Raw genomic sequence first — 21,222 nt, forward strand, 5'->3', positions numbered from 1 at the left:
GGACGTGCAGGGCCTCCCCTCCCCGCACTGTTAACCACAGCCCGCACTCGGTCAAAAGCTTATAGGTTCCACTAACCAACAACAGCCCTTTTCTTCTCTACACCTACTGCGGGCTTGGCCTGAGTTGTCAGCAAAGGGCAATTTCCCATTGTTATTTTTTTTTTAAGTCTATTTATTTATTTTGAGAGAGAGAGAGAGCAGCATGCAAGCAGGGGAGGGGCAGAGAGAGAGGGAGAGAGAGAATCCCAAGCAGTCTCCACACTATCAGCTTGAAGCAGGACACAAGGTTGGAACTCGTGAACTGTGAAATCCTGACCTGAGCCTAAATCAAGATTCCGGCACTCAAACGACTGAGCCACCTAGGCACCCCAGCAATCTCCCATTTGGGAAAGGAGGTAGAGGGATGGATGGGATATGGGATGCCTTCCCTGACTCAGATTCTGTTCTGTGTCCCACACCCCATGGCCAATTTCCTCAACTCCATGCTTCACTGTGGTAACGTTCTCAGGGGATTGAGGGCTGGTTGGGGGCTCTATCTTAAGGGCCACAGATGTCTCCCTACAACTCCATGAGGAAACAGGTCTCCTGAGAGAAGGAAAGCTCTTTGCCTAAGGTCACATGGCCAAGACGTGACAGGACCAGGGTCATCATCCTCTTTCTTGCTCTGACAAAAGCACCCATAGTGTGTTATCTGCCTGGCATACGGTAGGGTCAGAGAAGTGCCAGGCCTCCCCACCCCTCTGTTATAGCTGATTCCTCTGTAACCTGACGGGCTTGCTCCCCACCCCACCCCCACCCCCACCCCCACCAAGAAAGCCTCTGACAAGGAAGGGAAGGAAGACGACTGCGACTGTGACTGCGGAGAAGAGGGGGGAGAGGCAGAGAAAGGCTGGAGGCTGGACCAGGACGCCCTTCATATGCAAATGGCTTCTCGTTGGAGGCGCGTGAATATTTTGATCCTCTCGGGATCTGGGGATCTGGTCTCCCATCTTGGGCCATTGAAAGGGGGGTGAGAAACTCTCAGGTGTGGCGGGGGAGGGGGACTTTGAGGAAGAGGGGCCTGGAAAATGGGTGGGAGGGGGAGAGTGAGGTACCCCGCTTTGGGGGCCATCCCCAGCGGCCGCCGGTCTAACGGTCTCCCTGTTTTTGTCTCTCACTCCTCCTCCCATCTCCGTTCCACCTCCCTTGTCCCGGCAGTGACCCCCTTCCCTCAACGTCCCATTGCACAGGCTCTGCCTCAGTTTCTCTGTTGATTCTTGAGTTCTTTAAGGAGGGGGCCTCTCACGTTCTCTTCTTGGTTGCCAGGCCTTCCTCTTACTCCCCCCCGCCCCTTGACCCCCATCCCACCCCTATTTTCAACGTGGGAAATGTCCTGGGAGGGTGAAATTTACAAACACGTGACGGAACCCCCTCCCCCATCCCCGTGACCCTCCCCCATCGGGCCTAGGGGACTGCGGGGCCTGGTCCCCAGCTCTCCTCCCCAGTGCCAGCTCCTCCGCCTTCCCCGCCCCCAGACCCACGCTGGGTCCGCGCCCGCAGACGAGCTGGGGGCGGGGCGGGGGGCGGAGCCCGCAACAAAGACTGGGAGCGCGCGAGGGGGGGCGGGGGTGGGGCGGAATCCCGGCCGCCGGCGAGGCGGGGGAGGCGGCGGCGAGGGTCGCCCCGGCCGGCCGGGCGGGGTCGCGCGAGGTGGCGGTCCCCGCGCCCAGGCGCCGCTAGGGCGGGCGGGGGGACGGGACGCCGGGCCGGGGGCGCGTCATGTGGCCGCTCACGGTCCCGCCGCCGCCGCCGCCGCCGCTGCTGCTGCTGCTGCTGTGCTCAGGCCTCGCCGGACAGGTAGGGGCCTGGCGGGCAGGTGCAGGCGCGAGGGGCTCCAGGAGGGGAGAGGGTCCGAGCGGGTCCCGGCAGAAACGCGATTTGGGGGCTCCATAAGCCCCCCCCCCCCGGGGCTGAGAGGGGCGGGGGTCGCAGCGGGGGAGGGGCTGGACGTGCACCCCGGCTTGGGGGGAAGAGGGGCTTCACATCCAGCCTCAGGCTGAGATGCCTTGGGGGACAGTGTGACCCCAGCTTCAGGGCTCTCAACCTCTCATTGCCCCGGAGCCCACACCCGCCATCTCACTGGGGCTGAGTGGGGTTGCAAGGGCAACTTCAGGGGGCCTTGGGGTGGTGCTTACCCCTCACTTCCCCCGTTACGGCAGGAGGTGCCCGAATTCTGCAGCCGCCCCCCCCCACTCCTCACCTGAACCCCCAGTGTGGGGAAGGGGGCGGGACTCACGTGTGAGTGACTGACGGGGACGTGTGTGAGGTGTTGGGGGGCTGCTGGGTAAACGTGTGTGTCTGTGTCGCGGCTGGGTGTGACTGAGAGTTTGTGGGTTGGGCTGTGCGCGAGTTGGGGGTGTGATGGGAGAGGGTGTTTGTAAGTGACGGGGGTCTGTGTGTGACAGCGGGAGGCTGTGGCCGGAGGGCTGATGTGACCGTGGGAGGCTTGGGAGGCTGCCACCCGGAGTTGTGTGTCCGTGTGACTGGTGTATGGGAGCGAGTGAGGACTGTGCTCATCCCGGCGGTATTTGGGCAACTGAGCTGTGTGTGAAGGTCTGTGTGTGTCCCCATGATTCCGTCCATCTGCCTGGGGGTCGTACAAAATGTGCGTGAGCAGGTGTGTGGCCGTGCAAGAATCTGGGGTGACCGTGTGCTATTCTGCGCCTTTGAGTGAATCACTGTAAAAGGGGAGCGAAGGGGCGCCTGGGGGGTTCAGTCGGTTGAGCGTCCGGCTTCGGCTCAGGTGATGATCTCGCGGTTGGTGAGTTCGAGCCCCGCGTCGGGCTCTGTGCTGACGGCTCAGACCCTGGAGCCTGCTTCGGATTCTGTGTCTCCCTCTCTCTCTGCCCCTCCCCTGCTTGCTCTCTGTCTCTCAAAAATAAAAAAACAACAACATTAAATTGTTTAAAGGGGAGTGAAGAGCAGGGGCTGTGTGTGCAAACGTGTGCATCCATGCGTGTGCGCGCGCGCTGGTGCCTTGTGCACGCTTTCACAGAAAGAAGCAAGCCTTCCTCTCCATAGTACCCCCATCTCTCCGGCAGGCTTGAGGGGCCTTGCAAAATGTGTGTGTGTGTGGGGGGGTGTCCCGGTTTTCTTCGGCTATCGGGAAACCTCGTTCCTCCTCCATCTTGGAGGTGGGAGCCCCCTCAGGTTCTCAGATCTGTAGGAGCTCAGAGGGAAGCCGGAGTCTAAAATAACAATGATAATACAGCTAACGTTTATTAAGTGTTTATTATGTGCCGGGCGCTGTTTCAAGCACACAACATGAGCGAAGGCGTTGAACCCTCCTGGCACCTCCTAGAGCATGTTAGTACTGCCTTCGTTTTACAGATGGGGAAACCGAGGCACAGAAGAGTGAAGTCATTATGTCGAGCTCAGATAGCTAGGAGTGGCAGAGCCAGGATTGAACGAAGGCAGACCGGTTCCTGAGCCCACACATTTACCTTCTTGTTAAATAATTCACTCCATGGGTGTAGACAGCAGCTATGTCGAAACTAGAAGATTTTTTTTTAGGTAGAAGCTCCGAGGAAAAATAGTGCTGTACCTTCTCTTTCCTGGTCAAGAGAAGGAAGGACTCAGACCCTTATCCCCACCCCAGGGGGCGTTGTGAGGGGTGGAGGCCAGACTCTAAATAGGATCTTCAGACAACTAGGAGAGGTTGTGGGGTCCCAGGGACCCACATCCTGGCTGGGTACGGAAGCGTGCTCAGTGCCTGGCTTCAGTCCGCACACGGTAGGTACTCAATTGATATGTCAGCCAGAGAGAAGTAGAGAGAGACCAAAAGAGGCATAAGGGTGAGAGAATGCTGGTTAAAAATGCACCAGGAGTGAAGGTGAATTTGGCTTCCAAGAAGGATCCTGGGGAACCACCACCTCGGGATTCTCCCGCACCCCTGCTAGCCCCTGGGGAACTTTAGATTTCTTGACCTGTCGCCAAGGTCGGCTAGGGGCGCAGGAGAGTGCAGTGAAAGGTGCTGGGGGCGGGGGGGGGGGGGGGGGGGGGTTAAGTTTACGGACCCCAGAATGGGGAGGGACTAACATGGGGATTCTTGGAGGCGGGGCCAAAGGGGGCTGCGTGGGGGCGGGACCAGACTGGGTTAGGAAGGCGGGGCTAAACGGTGGGTGGAGCGGAGCTAGACTGAGGTTATCCGTTGGGGTCGGTGGGGGGGGGGGGTCCTGCAGCTGGTTGCAGTACCTCCAGGCGGCCACCATGGGCACTACAGGGTCATATACTGGTCTCTGCCCCTCGCTGCCCACCCAGCCTGGCGCCCCAGAGAAGGAAGGGCCCTGAAGAATGAATGCTCTGTCCCCTCTCCACCTCCCCCACCATTTCTCCCCATAGCCCCCTTCTCAGTCCCTGCTGGGCCCTGGGCTCCATGAATCCAGGCTAGAAATCCTTCATGTGTCCATCCGATCAACAGATATGAGTAAGCACTGGGGATATAGCCATGGACCAAGTTATCAAATCCCTGCCCTCCTGGAGCTGATCTTGTGGCAGGAGAGACAGGCAAGAACTGAACAAATATATAATACAGTGTCAACAATGAAACGAATATGTAAAATGCAACTGGCATGAAGAATAATGCATCGGATGAAGGGGATGAAAATCTGAGCAGGTGTGGTCCAAGATAGTGTCTCTAAGGAGGCGGTACTTGAGGTGACCCCCGAGGGAGGTGAGAGAGGATGCCTTCTGAGTACCCAGGGGAACAGCATTCAAGGCAGACGGAACAGCAAGTATGAAGGCCCTGATGGGAGAACACCCTGGGATGTTTGAGGAGCAGAAGGGAGGCTGGTGTGTCTGGAGAGGAGTGAGTGGAGGGGAAGGGGCAGGGGGAGGTGGTGGTGGTTGTGATGAGGCCAGGGAAGCCAGGAGGGGGCAGACCAAGTGGGAACTTGTGGGCAGTAGACAGGAGTTAAGATTTGACTGTGAGAACAGGAGAATGGCCCCTGTCAGAGGAGCCATCCATCCATCCATCCATCCATCCAGGGTCTGTTCACGTGTTCTGGGTCCGGCCTGTGAATGCTCTGGAGACTACCAGATAGCTTTCCCTGTGAGAAAGAGGCCCACTTCCTAACACCTGGGAAGTCCTCCCTAAGATCTAGCTATATTCTTGGCCACTGTCTGGGTTTGAAGTCATTTCTTCCCCGGGGTCCCCATAGGATGGGGGGTGGGGAGTAGTTCAGTTTGTACTGCAGACCTCAGGGCTTTCGCACTTGCCATTTCCTCTGCGTGGGACACCGTTCCCTCCCTCTCCTTCTGTTTAAATGACACCTCCTCCGAGAGGCCCACCCTGACCAACCATCTAAAATGACCTTCCCGTGGCCCCTCTCTGATCTGTTACTCCTCTTTTTCTTCATAGCCTGTCACTACCTCTCCACTCATTGTCTGTCTCCCCGTCGAGCGGCAGCTCATCAGGGGCCAGTGGGCTTTGTTGCATCTCCAGTGCCTACAACAGAGCCTGGCACACAGTAGGTGCTCAACAAATATCTGTTAAAATAGAAACTTGAGTGACTGGATGGATGAATGTCCCTCCTCCCACAGGATCTCTTTCTTTCGGAAACAGTGGGACTCTTGTACCAAAGGAGGGGTGAGGGAACAACTATCCCCTCGGGCCATCCTGTACCCGTTTCAAGTCAACCACTGCTCTTGGATCGGAGGCATCAGGAAAACCCATCTTCTTTATCTGTGCCTCAAATTCCACCATTATAGGGCACCACTGTTTGGGGTTAACACGCTGTTCTCCTGGGCTCCTTTAGCAAATGGAAATGTCCGGTGCTCGCTTAGGCAGCACATATACTAGAAAATGTAAATGTCCCAGGTAGAAGGCAGCAAAAGGAGGTCTTGAGGACTCTCAGAAAGTAAGTGAATTGGACATTTTCTTCCTAGGGAAGAATGGGGTCAAGCCTGCGCCCAAGACGAAAGAGCTGGGCTGCCACCTAGTGGTGAAATGAGGTTTGTGCAGAGATTCTGTGTCCCCGTGGCCATGGTGAGGATGTGCAGGCAGATGTCCCGGTGTGTGTAACTGCCCTGGCCAACTGAGGTGTCAGTGCAACTGAGGCACTAGTCTCAGGTGCAGAACTGTAGGGGGTGCCCCCAAAGAATTCAGAAACCAAGATAAATAATATCTTAAGAAGATCAAAATTGATGTAAAAAAAAATCTGTGATACAAAAATGTCAAAATTGTAAATAAACGTGGGCACTAACCCTGCACTTGAAGGACTCAGCTCTCACTTGCCTCACTCTGCCCCTGGCTCTATAGGAGTTCATCTGGTGTGTGTGTGTCTGTTTCAGAACCACGTCCTTGGCATTGACCAAGCTGGGCATAGGGACATGCGTGTGCCATAGTCACGTCCGTGGGTATGTGTTCACAGTGACTCTTTTCATATGGGCTGGCCATGTGCACGTGTATGGATTTCTCATGAGCCTGGCATCAGGTGTGGGCCGTGGCTTTGTGTCCCTGCAATTCAGTGTCAGGGCCTTGGAGGCAGTCACTTGCTGTTTTCACGTATTCGTGCACTCACGTGTTCATTTAGAAAACGTTCATTTGGAGTCTTCTGTATTTTGAGCCTCACACCGGACACCAAGGTCTGGATGATGGTTTGAGCCCTCACGGGGTGGGATGTGGAAGATTTAGCTTCTCTGAAGCGGAGTCTAGCTGTGCTGGGGAGAAGGGAGTTGTGACAGGAGCAGGAGAACTCGTTCCCGTGTTTCGGGAACTCTTGTCCGAGAACACGGATATGTCTTTGTGCTGAGTGGGAGGCTGGCGTATCACACCACTTCATCCATCCACAGCTCAGCCGCAAACCAACGAGAAGCCAGGAAGAACAGAGACGAGTGAGAACAGATTCCATGGAGTCTGTGTGCAGAAGCTTATTTGTGTTGCTTCTGGGAGCCCCCGGAGGCTCTCGGTGCCTGTTGACTCCTACTACTTTACACGTAGTTCTAGCAAACCCGGCCAGCTCGCATCGAAGCCCTGCTTAGCAGACGAGGAGACAGGGAGTCACAGCGTGAGAAGAAAGAAACCAAAAGGCAAAGACAGTTGAAGCCATTGAAAGAAATGGCAAATAGCCCCTCGCCTTTTGGGCCCTGAAAAAGTTCTGGTTGTTCCCAAGAAAAATACATGATAAACCCGATTCTTTCTCTTCCTAATTTCTATATTAATTCCCATGTGAAAGACACCAGGCGAGCTACTGGGCATGTGGAAGGGTGTGACACAGCCGACTGTGGGGTAGTTCTCAGGATTAAGGAAGTGTGTGTGTGTGTGTGTGTGTTTAGTTTTTTTTAAATTATGGTAAAATACACAGAACATAAAATTTACCGTCTGAGCCATTTTTATGTTACTTTAAAAAAAATTTTTTTAGCTTATTTATTTATTTTGAGAGAGAGAGAGAGAGAGCATGAGTGGGGAAGGGGCAGAGAGAGAGGGAGAGAACGAATCCCAAGCAGGCTCCACGCTGTCAGTGTGAGGCCTGCTGTGGGCCTCGATTTCGTGAACCCACGATCCATGACTCAAGCCAAAAATCAAGAGCCGGATGGATGCCTGAGCGACTGAGCCATCCAGGCGCCCCTCCGCCATTTTTAACGTTAGGTCCGTTCACATGGTTGTGCGACCGTCCCCATCATCTGTCTCCAGAACTCTTTTCATCTCGCAAGACTGAAATTCTCCGTCTTAAACAACTCCTCATTTCCCTCTCCCCCAGCCCCTGTGAACCCCCTTCTGCTTCCCGTCTCTATGAATTTGATGACGCTAGGTGCTTCATGTAAGTGGAACCAGGAGATATTTGTCTTTTTGTGAATGGCTTCTTTCCCTCGTGTCAGACCTCCCTCCTTTTTTAAGGCTGAATGCTGTTCCACTGCATGGATTTACCACATTTGGTCTTTCCGATTGTCCTTCCATAGACATTTGGATTGCTGTTGTGCATAGTGCTGCTGTGAGCGTCGGGTGCAAATATTTCTTTGAGACCTTGCTTCTAACTCTCGGGTGTGTACCCAGAGGTGGGATTGCTGGGTCATATGATAATAACATGTTTACTTTTCTGAGGAGCGAAAAGTTTCCCACAGCGGCTGTGCCATTTTAAATACCCACCAACAGTGCACGAGGGTTCCGGTCTGTCCACTTCCTCGCCAACGTTGTCGTCCCCACTTGACTTTTTGACTTCAGCCCATCTTGATGGGCTGTGATGTGATTTCTCATTTTGGCTTTGATTTCCATTTCGTGAAGAGTTAGTGGGGCGCCTGGGTGGCTCAGTCGGTTGACGGTCCATCTTCGGCTGAGGTCACGATCCCACGGTTCGTGGGTTCGGGCCCCGCGTCGGGCTCTGTGCTGACAGCTCAGAGCCTGGAGCCTGCTTCGGATTCTGTGTCTCCCTTTCTCTCTCTCCATCCCTCCCCTGCTCACAATCTGTCTCTACCTCTCAAATATAAAATGAACATTAAAAAAATTTTTTTAAAGAGTTAGTGATGTTGGGCTTTTTCTTATGTGTTTATTTTTGTTTGTATAGCTTCCGTTTGTCCATTTTTTATTAAAAACTTTTTTTTATACTTGGGAGAGAGAGAGGGGTGGAGCAGAGAAAGAGAGGGAGACAGAGGGTCTGAAGCAGGCTCTGGGCTGAGAGCAGAGAGCCCGATGCAGGGCTCGAACTCAGGAACTTTGAGATCATGACCCGAGCCGAAGTCAGATGCTCAACTGCTCCACCGACTGAGTCACCCAGGGACCCCTCCTTTGCCCATTTTTGAAACCAGGTTGTTTGTTTTTCTTTTGGTTCAGTAAAAGGTTTTAAAGCCAGGAATGAGACGGGGCTGGATTTGTGTGAGGGCCAGAGCCTCTGGCTATAACGCGGAAAACACTGGAGCGGGAGAGTAAAGGCATGAAGACAGGATCACCTCAGGAGCCGACAGGGCCTGAAGCCCACTGGTGGCAGCCAGAGGCCGAATGGAACCAACACTTGGGGAATGTTGTGTCTCTCGCTGTCTGGGGTCTGAGGTCCTTGACAGGGACAGACGTCTCCTTCCCAGCCACCTCCTGGAGAATTCTGAACCAGGCAGGAAAGCAGAGATGACGGGAAGGGTGTGGGGCTCTGAGTCTTCCAAGGAGAAGGGGAGACATGTTGCAACACCATTTCCAAACACTTGTCACCAGACCCAACGCTGAAGGCAGGCACGGGCTAGAAGATGAACACCGTTTGTGTTCTGAGGCATGCAAAGCCATGTATGTGTGGACGTGAATTCATGCCTTTCTCAAGGGTGCCTGAGTACCGTGGGGGCCAGGATGGTCTCGACAGAGGGCACGTGGCTGACTGCAAAGCACGCTTAGTTTTGCTTGGTTTGCGTTACTTGCTCTTCTACCGGAACGTTCTATCGTGTTTACCTGCTGCACCTCAAACAGGGATGGAACTTATGTTTTCATACTTGATACCTGAATTCATATATTTGAGTACGTTTTTTTTTTTTAAGTTTATTTATTTTGAGAGAGACAGAGACAGCGTGAGTGGGGGAGGGGGAGAGGGCGGGAGAGAGAGAGAATCCCAAGCAGGCTCCACGCTGCCAGCACTGAGCCTGATGTGGGGCTCGAATTCAGGAAACCACAAGATCGTGACCTCAGCCAAAACCAAGAGTCAGATGCTTAACTGACTGAGCCACCCAGGCGCCCCCGAGTAAATTTTCTTCTTGACGGAAATCCTATCTACAGAGCGATACACAAATCACGAAGGTTCAGCTTGATAAACTGTCTTCAAGCGACGTGGTGCTAACCGGCACCAGGTAAAGAAATAGAACTTTGCAAGTATCCAGAAGTCCCTTCGTGCTCCTTCTAGCTGCCACCTGTTCCCAAGAGTTACCGCTAAGCTAACATCTCTCACAATTGCACGGGTTTGGCTAGCTTTATAACCTTTTTTTTTTTTTAAATGTTATTTTATTTTTGAGAGAGAGAGAACGAGAGAGAGAGCAAGAGAGAGAGAGAGCGCGCACATGAGTGTGAGAGGGGACAGAGAATCCCAAGCAGGCTCCGTGTTAACAGCACAGAGTCCAGATGCGGGGCTCGAACTCACGAACTATGAGACCATGATGTGAGCCGAAGCCAGTCACTTCACCTACTGAGCCACCCAGGCGCCCCGGCCAGCTTTATAACTTGAAGGCATGAAATATGTAGTTTTGGGGGCCCGGCTTTTTTGCTTAACATTATGTTTGTAAGATTCCACATATTACTGTTTTGTTTTCGTTGCCTGTTTTCATCACTTGGTGACATTCTATTATGTGACTCTCCCGTGATAGATTCGTTGTACTGTTTCTGGGCATTTGGGCTGGCGAAGTTTCTGGCTGACAGGAAAGGTGTGGCTATAAATATTCTGATGCTGTCTTCGGTGAACGCTCATTCGCATTTCCGTTGGGTATTAGTAAATACTGATTGACGCATTGAGTCGTCGCAGGGCTGGGTGTCTCCAAGCCTGTGGTCACACTTTTGTTGACCGAACAAGATGCCGCCTAGTTTTATGTATGTTTCTGTTTATTTTTTTTTTTATTTTTTTTTTATTTTTTTTTTCAACGTTTATTTTTTTTATTTTTTGGGACAGAGAGAGACAGAGCATGAACGGGGGAGGGGCAGAGAGAGAGGGAGACACAGAATCGGAAACAGGCTCCAGGCTCTGAGCCATCAGCCCAGAGCCTGACGTGGGGCTCGAACTCACGGACCGTGAGATCGTGACCTGGCTGAAGTCGGACGCTTAACCGACTGCGCCACCCAGGCGCCCCTGTATGTTTCTGTTTAAAAAACACCTTGTTTCTTTCTTTTTTTTTTTAATTTTTTTTAACGTTTTTTATTTATTTTTAAGACAGAGCGAGACAGAGCATGAACGGGGGAGGGGCAGAGAGAGAGGGAGACACAGACTCGGAAGCAGGCTCCAGGCTCTGAGCCGTCAGCCCAGAGCCCGACGTGGGGCTCGAACTCACAGACTGCGAGATGGTGACCTGAGTTGAAGTCGGACGCCCAACCCACTGAGCCACCCAGGCGCCCCACACCTTGTTTCTTATATATTGTTGATTCATTACGTCTGACTTAGGCTCCGGTCACGGGAGCCTCTGGTCATGATTCGTGAGTTCGGGCCCCACATCAGGCTCTGCGCTGAGAGTGCAGAGCCTGCTTGGGATTTTCTCTCCCTCTCTTTCTCTCTCTCTCTCTCTCTCTCTCTCTCTGCCCTTCCCTGCTTGTGTGCATTCTCTCTCTCAAAAATAAATATATACACTTTTTTTTTTTTTTTAACAGAGCTAAAACAAGAAGGCAGAGTATGGTCGTATTGGACTTCATTTGGGAACCTGTGTGTTGCTGACTCCATTTTTGCTGCTGTGTGCATGTCCATGAATGACCACCAAAGCCCCAGGAGTATCAATGTGGGGGTTACAAATAAGTTGTCATGAGTTGGTGAGTTTGCCAATATGGAATCTGCAAATGATGAGTCTCAACTGTATACACTTAGGAGAAGAATTGCTGAGTTGTAGGAATGTGTGTGTGTGTGTGTGTGTGTGTCCAGATTTTGTATCCATGTCTGTATCTATCCATCCATATCTTATATAAATTAAAACTAAGATATGAGTGGGGCGCCTGGCTGGCTCAGTCAATAGAGCATGTGACTCTTGATCTCTGGGTTGTGGGTTTGAGCCCATGTTGGGTGTACAGATTACTTTAAAAACTCTTTAAAAGAATGGGGCACCTGGGTGGCTCAGTGGGTTAAGCATCTGACTCTTGGTTTCAGCTCAGGTCCTGATCTCATGGTTCATGGGTTCGAGCCCCGCGTCGGGCTCTGTGCTGACAGCTCAGAGCCTGGAGCCTGCTTTGGATTCTGGTCTCCCTCTCTCTCTGCCCCTCTCTGCCCCTCCCCCACTCACGCTCTTGTCTCTCTTTCAAAAATGAATAAAGATTCAAAAAATCTTTAAAAAAATTAAGATGAGTTTTCTGTTGTATATAAGGATTGCAAATATCTTCTCCTACTCTGTGGCTTGTTTTTTCATTCTCTTAATGGAGTTTTGATCAATGGGCTTTCTCAACTTTTAATGTTATTTTATTTTAGAGAGAGAGAGACAGCGAGAGAGAGAGAGAGGGAGAGAACGTGCGAGTGGGGGAGGGACAGAGGGAGAGAATCCCAAGCAGGCTCCACGTTCAATGCCAACCGGATATGGGGCAATCCCATGACCCTGGGATCATGACTCAAGCCAAAATCAAGAATTGGACGCCACCCAGGTGCCCCGGAATTTCTTAATTCTAATGTAGTTCAAATAATATTTCCCCCCTCTAAAGTTAGTGTCCTGTTTTAGAAATCTTTGCCTACCCTCAGAGTAATGAAGATATTCTTCTATATTTTCTTCTAAAAGATTTTGTGTTTACCTTTCTCATTTAGATGTACAATCTATACGGAATTGATTTTTGCACAGGATGTGAGGTAGGGATCAGCATTTATTCTTTCCCCTGTGAATAGACCCAGTTGACTGTGCACCATGTAAACTCTGGAGCTCGACTGTCTCGTATAGTATCCTGGGGGCCTTTGGGAAATATCTTAGCATCTCAGTGCCTCTGTTTCCTCATTTTAAAAATGGGAATTATAATCCTATCTAGTCTTGTAATCCTGTCTACTCCTACTCAGTGATAGTGTGAGGGCTAAGTGAGTTATTACATGTAAATTCCTGCAAATGATACCTAGTACACGATAAGTACTCAACAAGCCTTAGCAACTACTGTTATTGTTTCTGACCGTTGTGAACTCTTCCCCTCCTGAGAATCTTCAGGTGAAGGGAAAAAACATTTCTTTCTGTAGCTCCTGGTCCTGGTGCATTCACCTTGCTCTAATGCAATACCATGGACTGAGAGTCTTATAAACCACAGACATCTATTTCTCACAGTTCTGAAGGCTGGAAGTTCAAGATCAAAGTGCTGGCAGATTTGATGTCTTCTTGTTCTGTCCTTACACAGTGGGAGGGAGAGAGAGCTCTCTGAGTCTCTTCTATAAGGACACCAATCCATTCATGGGGGCCCCACCTCATGACCTAATCAGCTCCCAAAGGCCCCTCTCCAAATACTGTCACATTGGGGGTTAGGTTTCAACATAGGACTTTGGGGCGGGGGACATAAATATTCAACCTGTAGCACTCTCCAACACAGTGCTTAGAGTGAGAATGATGATGGAGAAGAAGGGATACTTTCTGGAGATATTTCTGCATCAAGATCAGGGGGCATTGGTGCTGGTTTGGATGGAGTAGGGAAGGAGAAGGAAGGGTAATGGGAGCACAGACTATAGTTTTGGGTTGTTTTAATATTTATTTGTTAATTTTTTTAATGTTTATTTGTTTTTGAAGGAAAAAGAGACAGAGTGTGAGTGGGGGAGGGGCAGAGAGAGACAGAGACTGAGAATCTGAAGCAGGCTCCAGGCTCCGAGCTGTCAGCACAGGGTCCGGCGCAGGGCTTCAACCCACAAACTGTGAGATCATGACCTGAGCCGAAGTCGGACGCTTAGCCAACTGAGCCACTCAGGCGCCTCGATAGTTTCTAACTGTGGATCTATTTGGGCCAGGACCAGGGTGAGGCAAGCAAGGGAACTGGGGCACAAAATTTAAGGACTCATTCTGACATCAGCACAACTGTAGGGCACCTCAGGGAGAGGGCTTGCAGGGGAAATTTAAGAATGCCCTCTTAACAGTTTACATGCCATGAAATCTACCTGTTTCAGTGTGCAATTCAGCGACTTTTTAGTAAATGTGTGGAGTTGTGCAAACGTCACCCCAAGCCAGTTTTAGGACATTTCCATCACCCCTAAAAGATCCCTCATGCCCATTTGCAGTCCATCCCCCCTCCCACCCCCAGTTCCAGACAGTCACTAATCTAATTTCTGCCTCTGTTGATTTGCCTTTTCTGGACGGTGTGTGTAGATGGAACCATAGAAAACATGGCTTTTTGTATCTGGTTTCTTTAACTTAGCAATATTTTCTTTTTAATTTATTTTAATTAATTAATTTATTTTTTTTAGGGAGAGAGAGACAGTGCTTGCACTCATGAGCGGGGAGGGACAGAGGGAGAGAGAGAATCTCAAGCAGGCTCCACGCTCAGCACGGCGCCCGATGGGGGGAGCTCGTTCTCACAACCGTGAGATCATGACCTGAACTGAAATCAAGATTGGATGCTTAGCTGGCTGAGCCACCCAGGTGCCCCAGAAAAACATTTTTGAGGCTCATCCACGCTGTAGTGTATATCTGTAGTTTGTTCCTTTTTATTGCTGAGTAACATTCCCTTGTATGGACGTACCACAATTTTTTAATCCATTCGCTAGTTGATGGGCATTTGGATAGCTTCGTTCACGATGGAAAATACCCGCACGAATATTCACATACAAGTCTCTCCATGGACATATGCCCTTATTTCTCTCGGGCAGATGGAATTGTTGGGTCTTATGGTAAGCTTCTGTTTAATGTGTTAAGAAACCGCTAAATCGTTTCTCAAAGTGGTTGTAACATTTTATATTCCCACTAGCAATAGGTTCCCATTTCTCCATATCATCACCAGCACTGCCTGTCTTTCTGATTGAGTTTGCGCTGGTGGGTGTCATGTGCTGTTAGTTTTGTGAGAGACAAATGGAAATGTCCACGAAGCTGATGGGCAGAGGGGTCTGAACTCCAGTTGGAGAGCTGGGCTGTAGATATACCTTTGGGAGCCTCAGCCACGGGTTCATTTAGTCAGTCAATCAACAACATTTTTTTGAGCACCTGCTATACACGTGCCAAGCACTATTCTAAGCCCTGGGGTTTCGTTGTGAAAAATACAGGCACGCAGGTGCCCTTGTGAAGTTGAAAGTCTTATGGACAAGACCGATCATAACAAATAAAAGTAACGTCCCACGGTGATCAATGCTGTTCAAGAAAACAGAGCAGAGTAAGGGACAGAGAGTGGTGTGGACTCATATCATCAATGAGGTGGCCAGGGACGGTCTTTTCAGAGTGGTCGTGTCACTCAGAGTTCAGTGAGGGAAACGAAGCACTCTAGGTGTTTTCAAAAGAGGAAATTCAACACAGGGAATTGGTTAAGTGTAAGATGGAAGAGTTGAGAAGCCGAACTGATGGGATGATCAGGGAATCCAGCAATAAGCCACAGCACAAGGCTGCTTAAGGGACCCGATAAATGGGTGTTGTGGTGAGGAAGGAGCTCTTGTGTGGTTGTGGGACCATGGAGGGGGTGTGGCCACTGTAAGAACACACCACAACCCCAAGCAGAAAGAGAGGGGAGAAATACCTTGGCCTCTCCCCTCCTACCTCCCCTCCAGTCTCCTTTCAGTGCCTCCCTTTGGGTGAACCTAACAGGAAACCAGTGTGCAAGGGAACCTGGGAAATGTAGTTCTCTGGAGAAAGGTAGGGCATGGCTCTGACCCACAGAATAAAGCAAAGATATAAATGAAGTAAAGAGGCAGCTATATGCCTATCTGTGGTAATAACGTTCTGGGTAAAGTAGATAGCAAGCAGGGCACAGCAGGTACAAAGGTCCTGAGGTGGGAGTATGCCAGATAGAACCAAGACTTTGCGAGTGGGGGTGATGATCTAGGCCCAGTATACAGCATGAGAGGAGTGGGGACCCAGGACAAGACCCTGTGAGTTGCAGACATTTAGGGAGAAGGCAGGAGACAGAGAGGTGGGGGCAGAACTAGGAAATAATAAAGTGTCTCCGAAATCAAAAGAGAAATTACTTTTAAGAAAGAGGGAATGATCCGTGAAGACTAACCTGTGAGACTAAATGAGGCTGTGGGACTGGCAAATCGGAAGGCCGCCGCTGCCTTCAGTGAAAGGAGTTTGGAAACATTCAGGAGGTAGGAGGTGAGGGAGTGGAGGCAGCAGATGCAGATTGGAGTGCAGACCACTCCCTGGAGAAGCTTGACAGGAAGGAGCTAGGTTAGTTTCCCACAATACCCATGGTGAGAGAGTGAGAGGGTATCAGTGGGTTCCAAATCCTCTAAGCTGGGAGACCTTGGAGCCCAGTGGTTTTGGAGTCTGAAATCAGACAGACCTGGGCTCAAACTCTGGGCCCCCTATTTACCTGCTGGGTCACCTTGAGCCGGTCCCCTCTCCTCTCTGAGCCCAATTTCCTCACCTGCAAATAGGGAGGTTGCAGCCGGTGCTCAGCCAGCACATTTGCAAAGCGTTCAGCGCTTGTAAATGTGAGCTGTAGTACAAGGAGGCAAGGACACATCTCATTTTTTAGAGCTTATCATCAGTCGCAAATAATAACAATGGCAGCGACTGCTTATGAAACACCATGTCCCAGACACCCTGCAAAGTAGTTTACAAGCCCGTCTTCCCCCTCCGGACCCCACTTTCCTGCAGCTGGCTCTCCTCCAACCACACTGGCCTGTTCCTTGAATACTTGTGTTCCTGCCCCAGGGCCTTTGCACTTGCTGTTCTTGTCTGGCACTCTTCCCTCAGATATCCCAACGGCTCCCTCCCTCACCTTCTTCAAGTCTCTGCCCAAGTGTCACTCCCCAACCCTCCTGGCTAAAGTTTACTCTCCTACTTGGTCTGGATGCCCCTTCCTCCCCATAGCCTATATATTTTACTTTCCCCTCTCCTATCTCTTGTCGGTCTCACCCCGTAACGTTCAGCAGCTCCACAAAGACGGGCATTTTTTATCTGTTGTTCACAGTGCCTTGCACATAGTAGATGTTCAATAAATCTTTCACTTGACTCTCAGGACACCCTAGCCCTTTACCACCACCCACATTGCAGGAGAGGAAACTGAGGCGGAGAGGTCTTTGCTGGAGGTCACAGAGGGTCAGCACCTGCCTCTCCGTGTTAAGCTCAGAAAGAAGGGCAGTTCAAGCCCCCTACCCCCTTGTTCAGCGCTTGTCCCTCGGCGAGCCCTCGGCGAGCGGCCACGGCCGGGAAAGGCCTGAGTCATCGCCGCCTCCAGACGGCGGCGGCCGCGGGCTGCGGGCGACGGCGGCGGTGGCGGCGGCGGCGGCGGCCGGGGCGGCGGCGCGAGGTGATGCGGGGACGCCGGGAGGGGGCGTGAGCGCAGGGAAAACAGAGGAAATTAAAACCCGCCGGGCGCTCCTCGCGGCCGCCTCGCCACCCCCGCGGCAGGCTGGTGCGTGGGCGGGTGGGGGCGGCTCTGCACTCCCCCGCCGCGGAGGGGGCGCACCCCCGAGCCCCGGGGCCGCGAGGCAGGTGCGAAGGCTCAGTTCCCCGCCCCCAGCCGAGTTCAAGTTGCGAGTGGAGGGACCCGCCGGGGACTCGCCTGCACGGCGCCGGCTCCTCGCTCTCAGCCGCCCCGGGTTACGATGCCGCCCCTCGGTGCGGTGGCAAATCCTCCCGCTGCCGGGGTGACCCCCACCCCCGCCACCACTGCCGCACCTCCATCCCAGCATTCGCGTCTACCGGCTCCGGACCCGCCACTCTGGGCTTCCCCGGTCCCGAAAGCCCCGAGGGGTCCCCAGAGTGGTGCCGGGGGAGCCCCTTCCCCTGGAGCGAGGAGACCCTGGGCTGCCCGTTCACGGTCGCGCCCTAGTCTCGCCCCCACGGGCCCCCGACGCCTGCACTCCCGGGTCCCGGCGAGCCGGGGTCGGCGTCCTCACCGTAGGAGGGTGGGGACTTGTGACTCCGGCCCCCTGCCAGCCTCTGGGGGGGGCCGCTGGTGGGGGCCGCGCGCTGGGCCCCGGAGGGGTGCGTGGGGGCCGAGGGCTCGGAAAGGGGCGGTGCGCCGAGGGTGGCCCCGGAGTACCTCGGGGGGCGGCTGGGGGTGGGGGGTGGGGGGCGGGAACACCGCTGGGGGGCGGGGCTGGGAATGCCGCGGCGGTGGGGGTGGGGCAGGTGGGGAACGCCGCCGCGGGGGGCCCCCTCCCGCCGCAGGGCGGGAAGGGGGGGCGGGGGCGGTCCCGGCGGGGCGGCGGCGCGGCCTGGGCAGGGCGGGGGCGGGGGGGGGAAAGTCTGGGCGCCCCCCGCCCCCGCCGGGCTCCGGGCAGGAGCCGTGACGTCACGGCGGCTGGAAGTGCCCGGCGCGGAGGCGCGGGAGGGGGTGGGGGTGGGGGTGGGGGGGTGGCCGAGCCGGCGCTTTATAAGCGGAGCCCGCCAGGCGCGCGGAGCCGCAGCCCGCGTCCCCGAGCCCCCCGGCCGGCCCGGGCCCCGGCCCCCCAGCTCGCGCTCGCGCCTCCGGGGCGGCTGGGCGGCGAGGGACGGAGCGCCAGGCGGCGGGCCGGAGAAGGGACGCGCGGCGGGCGGCCGCGGGGCATGAGGCGGGGGCGCGATGTCGGTGCCGCTGCTCAAGATCGGGGCCGTGCTGAGCACCATGGCCATGGTCACCAACTGGATGTCGCAGACGCTGCCCTCGCTCGTGGGGCTCAACGGCACCGTGTCCCGCGCGGGCGCCTCCGAGAAAATCGTGAGTGGCCGCCGCGCGGGGGGCGCTCCCGGGGGGGGCGTGGTGCCCGCGCCGCCGCCGCCGCCGCAGCAGCAGCCCCCGGGGGCCCCCGCCCCCCCCACCCCCAGCTTCCCTGCGCACCCGGCCGGGGGCGCCCTCCCGGGGGCTGGGGGCGGGACGCGGAGAAGCCCCGGGACCCCCAGCCGCCTCCGCGCCGCTTATTCTTGTTATTATTATGATCGCTTCCCATTTTCAGTGAGCAGTGTCCGAGCGCCAACGGTATACCGGGCTCGCTCGGCCCGGGGCGGAGGCGGCGAGGGCTGCGGAACCGAGCGCGGTCCGGCTGAGTGGGGCGGAGCGGGAGCGGAGATTCCGGGGGCCCGGGAGGGACCTTGCCTCTGAATGCGGGAGCCGAGGGCTCTCCGGGTGTCTCCACCTTCCGGATCTCTGCCTGTCTGTGCATCTCTGAGTCGTCCCGTCTCCCTCTCTGTCTTTTTCTGTCTCTCTCTGTCCATTCTTTTCCCTCTGGTTTGCCTCTCTGTGTCTCTCCCTGTCTGTGTCTATCTCTGTTGCCCTGTCTCTGACTTTGTACCTATCTCTTTTTTTTTTCTTTTTCTCTCCCCCGCACCACCCCCCCCCCCCCCCCCGCATCTCCTTTCTGGTTACCTGCTTCACCATGTACTGAATATTTATCCCCAGAACTGTCACTCTCTAGGAGGCGATGGGTCTCAGACTTTGGGGGCCGGAGCGAAGGCTGACAGTGCCCCCAGAAGCACGGGACTGCCCCTTCCCTCATCCCATTCTATCTTCCTCTATCCCCTTCATCCTCCAGCTTCCCTGGCCACAGAGCTTTTGGGAGGGGTGGGTGGCAAGGGGACTCCATTGTGATCACTCCCGGTGTTCCTGGTGACCTGGGGAGAGGGGTCAGCCTCCACTACAAACTTCCCTCAGTCTCGTCCAGACTTGGTCCTCCCCTCCCATCTCTTCTCCTCTTCAGTCTGTTTGCGGGACCCCTCCCAGTAGGTGGGACTGGGATGCATGGAGCTCCCTCTCCTGCTCACTGTTTCCTTAACTTCGCCAGCTCCCCCGTTCAGCCCCCAGTGGCCTCCACACCACGTCCTTCTTTCCCCTTGCTGAAAAGAAAAGAAGTCTTTGCTCCCAAGGGTTGAAGCCAAGTGGAGACGGGGGTGCCGTGCGCTATGCCCAGGCTGTGCCCAGCTCCTGGGGGGGGGGGGGGAGGGTGCAGTGGCACCGGGCTTGGCACCGGTGAGGGCTTTCAGTCCAAATCCTCGGAACTGAAGCCAGCGTGTGAAAGTGTCTTTCTGCGTGTGTCCCACATCGAGGGATATTATGTGAGTATATCCTGGAGCATCTTATCCAGGCCTGAGTTTTGGTGTGTGAACAGTGCTGTGTGCGAATTGAGGGAGAAAGTTTATGAGCTTTGCCAGCGTGAAGGTCCACGCGGATCTTCCTGTGTGTGTGGAGGTGTGTCCCAGAATGCGTGTGAGTGTGTCCCTGAGTGAGTGCGTCTGGGTGTGGATGTGCCTAAGTGTGTGTCTGCAGTCTGTGTCCCAGACTCTGGGTTGCGTGTGCCCATGCGAGTTTGGACACGTGAGTCTGTGACAGCTTTCTTGCTCTTGCCTTCTGAGGGGGAAGAGAGATGGTGTCTCATTGAAATCAGAAGCCAGATTCCCCTCCTCCACCCTCAGAGAACGTGAGTCTGTGTGAACGTGTGCGTGTAACATGGGCAGCATCCGGTGTGTGGGGAATGTGTGCGTAAGTGTGGAAGACTATGTCTCTAAGTTACGATTTTGTGTATTGCATGTGTCTGTGCACCTGTAAGTGTAGACACGTGTGTCTTTAGAAGTGTGTGCACATATGTGGAAGCGTGTACCTATGAATGGTGTTCGTGCCTGCCTTGTATGCCTGTGGGTGGATTCCCATGTGAACCGTGTGTTTTTTGTAAGTGTGTGTGTGTGTGTGTGTGTGTGTGCACACATGTACCCAAACAGACCTGGTCTCCATTCTGGCCCGTCTATAGCTGATGGGACCACAATCCACTGCTTCCGTCACCTGCTGAAAGGTAGTATTTCCTCCCTCCACGATCCCCTCTCATCATCCCTCAGTCTCACTAAGCCTTGCCGCAAGCACTCTGTGGAGTGAGATGCCAGGGGACTTAGGGGAGGACCGGGGAGGGCACCGTCACCTGAGAGCACTCTGGAAAGCATCCTGGGAGTCTGGCAGACTAAGATTGGAATCCACTCTCAGCCTTCTTGCTCTATGACTTGCTCTTGACTCTGGGCGCCCGTGACTTCACCACTCAGAGCTGCGGTATCCCAGATATAAAATGGGGATGATAATTCCTACCTGACAGGACTGTTGCCAGATCTACAGTCCAGCTCTCCACCCATCCATCCTTCCATCTGTTTCTTCTTCATCCATCCATCCATCCATCTCTCTATCCGTGTTCCACTCATCCCTCTATCCATCCATTATCTGTCATCCAACCATCTCTTCATCTGTCCTCTATATATCCATCCTGCCATCCATTTTGTTTATTCAGCAAAACTATTGATTGCCTCCTCTATGTCAAGCATGTTTATGCCTAAAAGCCCCAGGTCAGTGGCTGACATAGTAGATAATCAGTTAGTGATAGGACTCTAAGTCAAACACATCTGGGTTCGAATTCTGGCCCTGGGCTTTACTACCAGTATGCCCTTGGGGGAAATTATTTAATCTCTCTAATCTTCAATATCCTCATTAGTCAAGGAGAGTCTTAGAGTCCCCATTAGACCCTAGGATCCATGAGG

The 21,222-nt window shown here is 53.8% G+C and overlaps 1 protein-coding gene across 2 annotated transcripts in view; it reads left to right on the top strand.

The window, feature by feature from the left end:
• Positions 1-1,607: 1,607 nt before the first annotated feature.
• OLFM2 (olfactomedin 2) overlaps positions 1,608-21,222 on the top strand; it is a 61,384-nt gene continuing 41,769 nt past the window's right edge. Inside the window, exon 1 of one of the 2 annotated variants that reach the window (XM_058728114.1) lies at positions 1,608-1,836. In XM_058728114.1, coding sequence (XP_058584097.1) covers positions 1,759-1,836 — 78 coding nt within the window. In that variant the 5' untranslated portion in view covers positions 1,608-1,758. Of the gene's footprint in view, positions 1,837-18,086; positions 18,434-21,222 lie in introns of those variants that run through there. The other variant, XM_058728113.1, reaches the window with a different exon arrangement.

This window comes from Neofelis nebulosa, chromosome 4 (assembly GCF_028018385.1).
Source record: "Neofelis nebulosa isolate mNeoNeb1 chromosome 4, mNeoNeb1.pri, whole genome shotgun sequence".
NCBI lineage: Eukaryota > Metazoa > Chordata > Mammalia > Carnivora > Felidae > Neofelis > Neofelis nebulosa.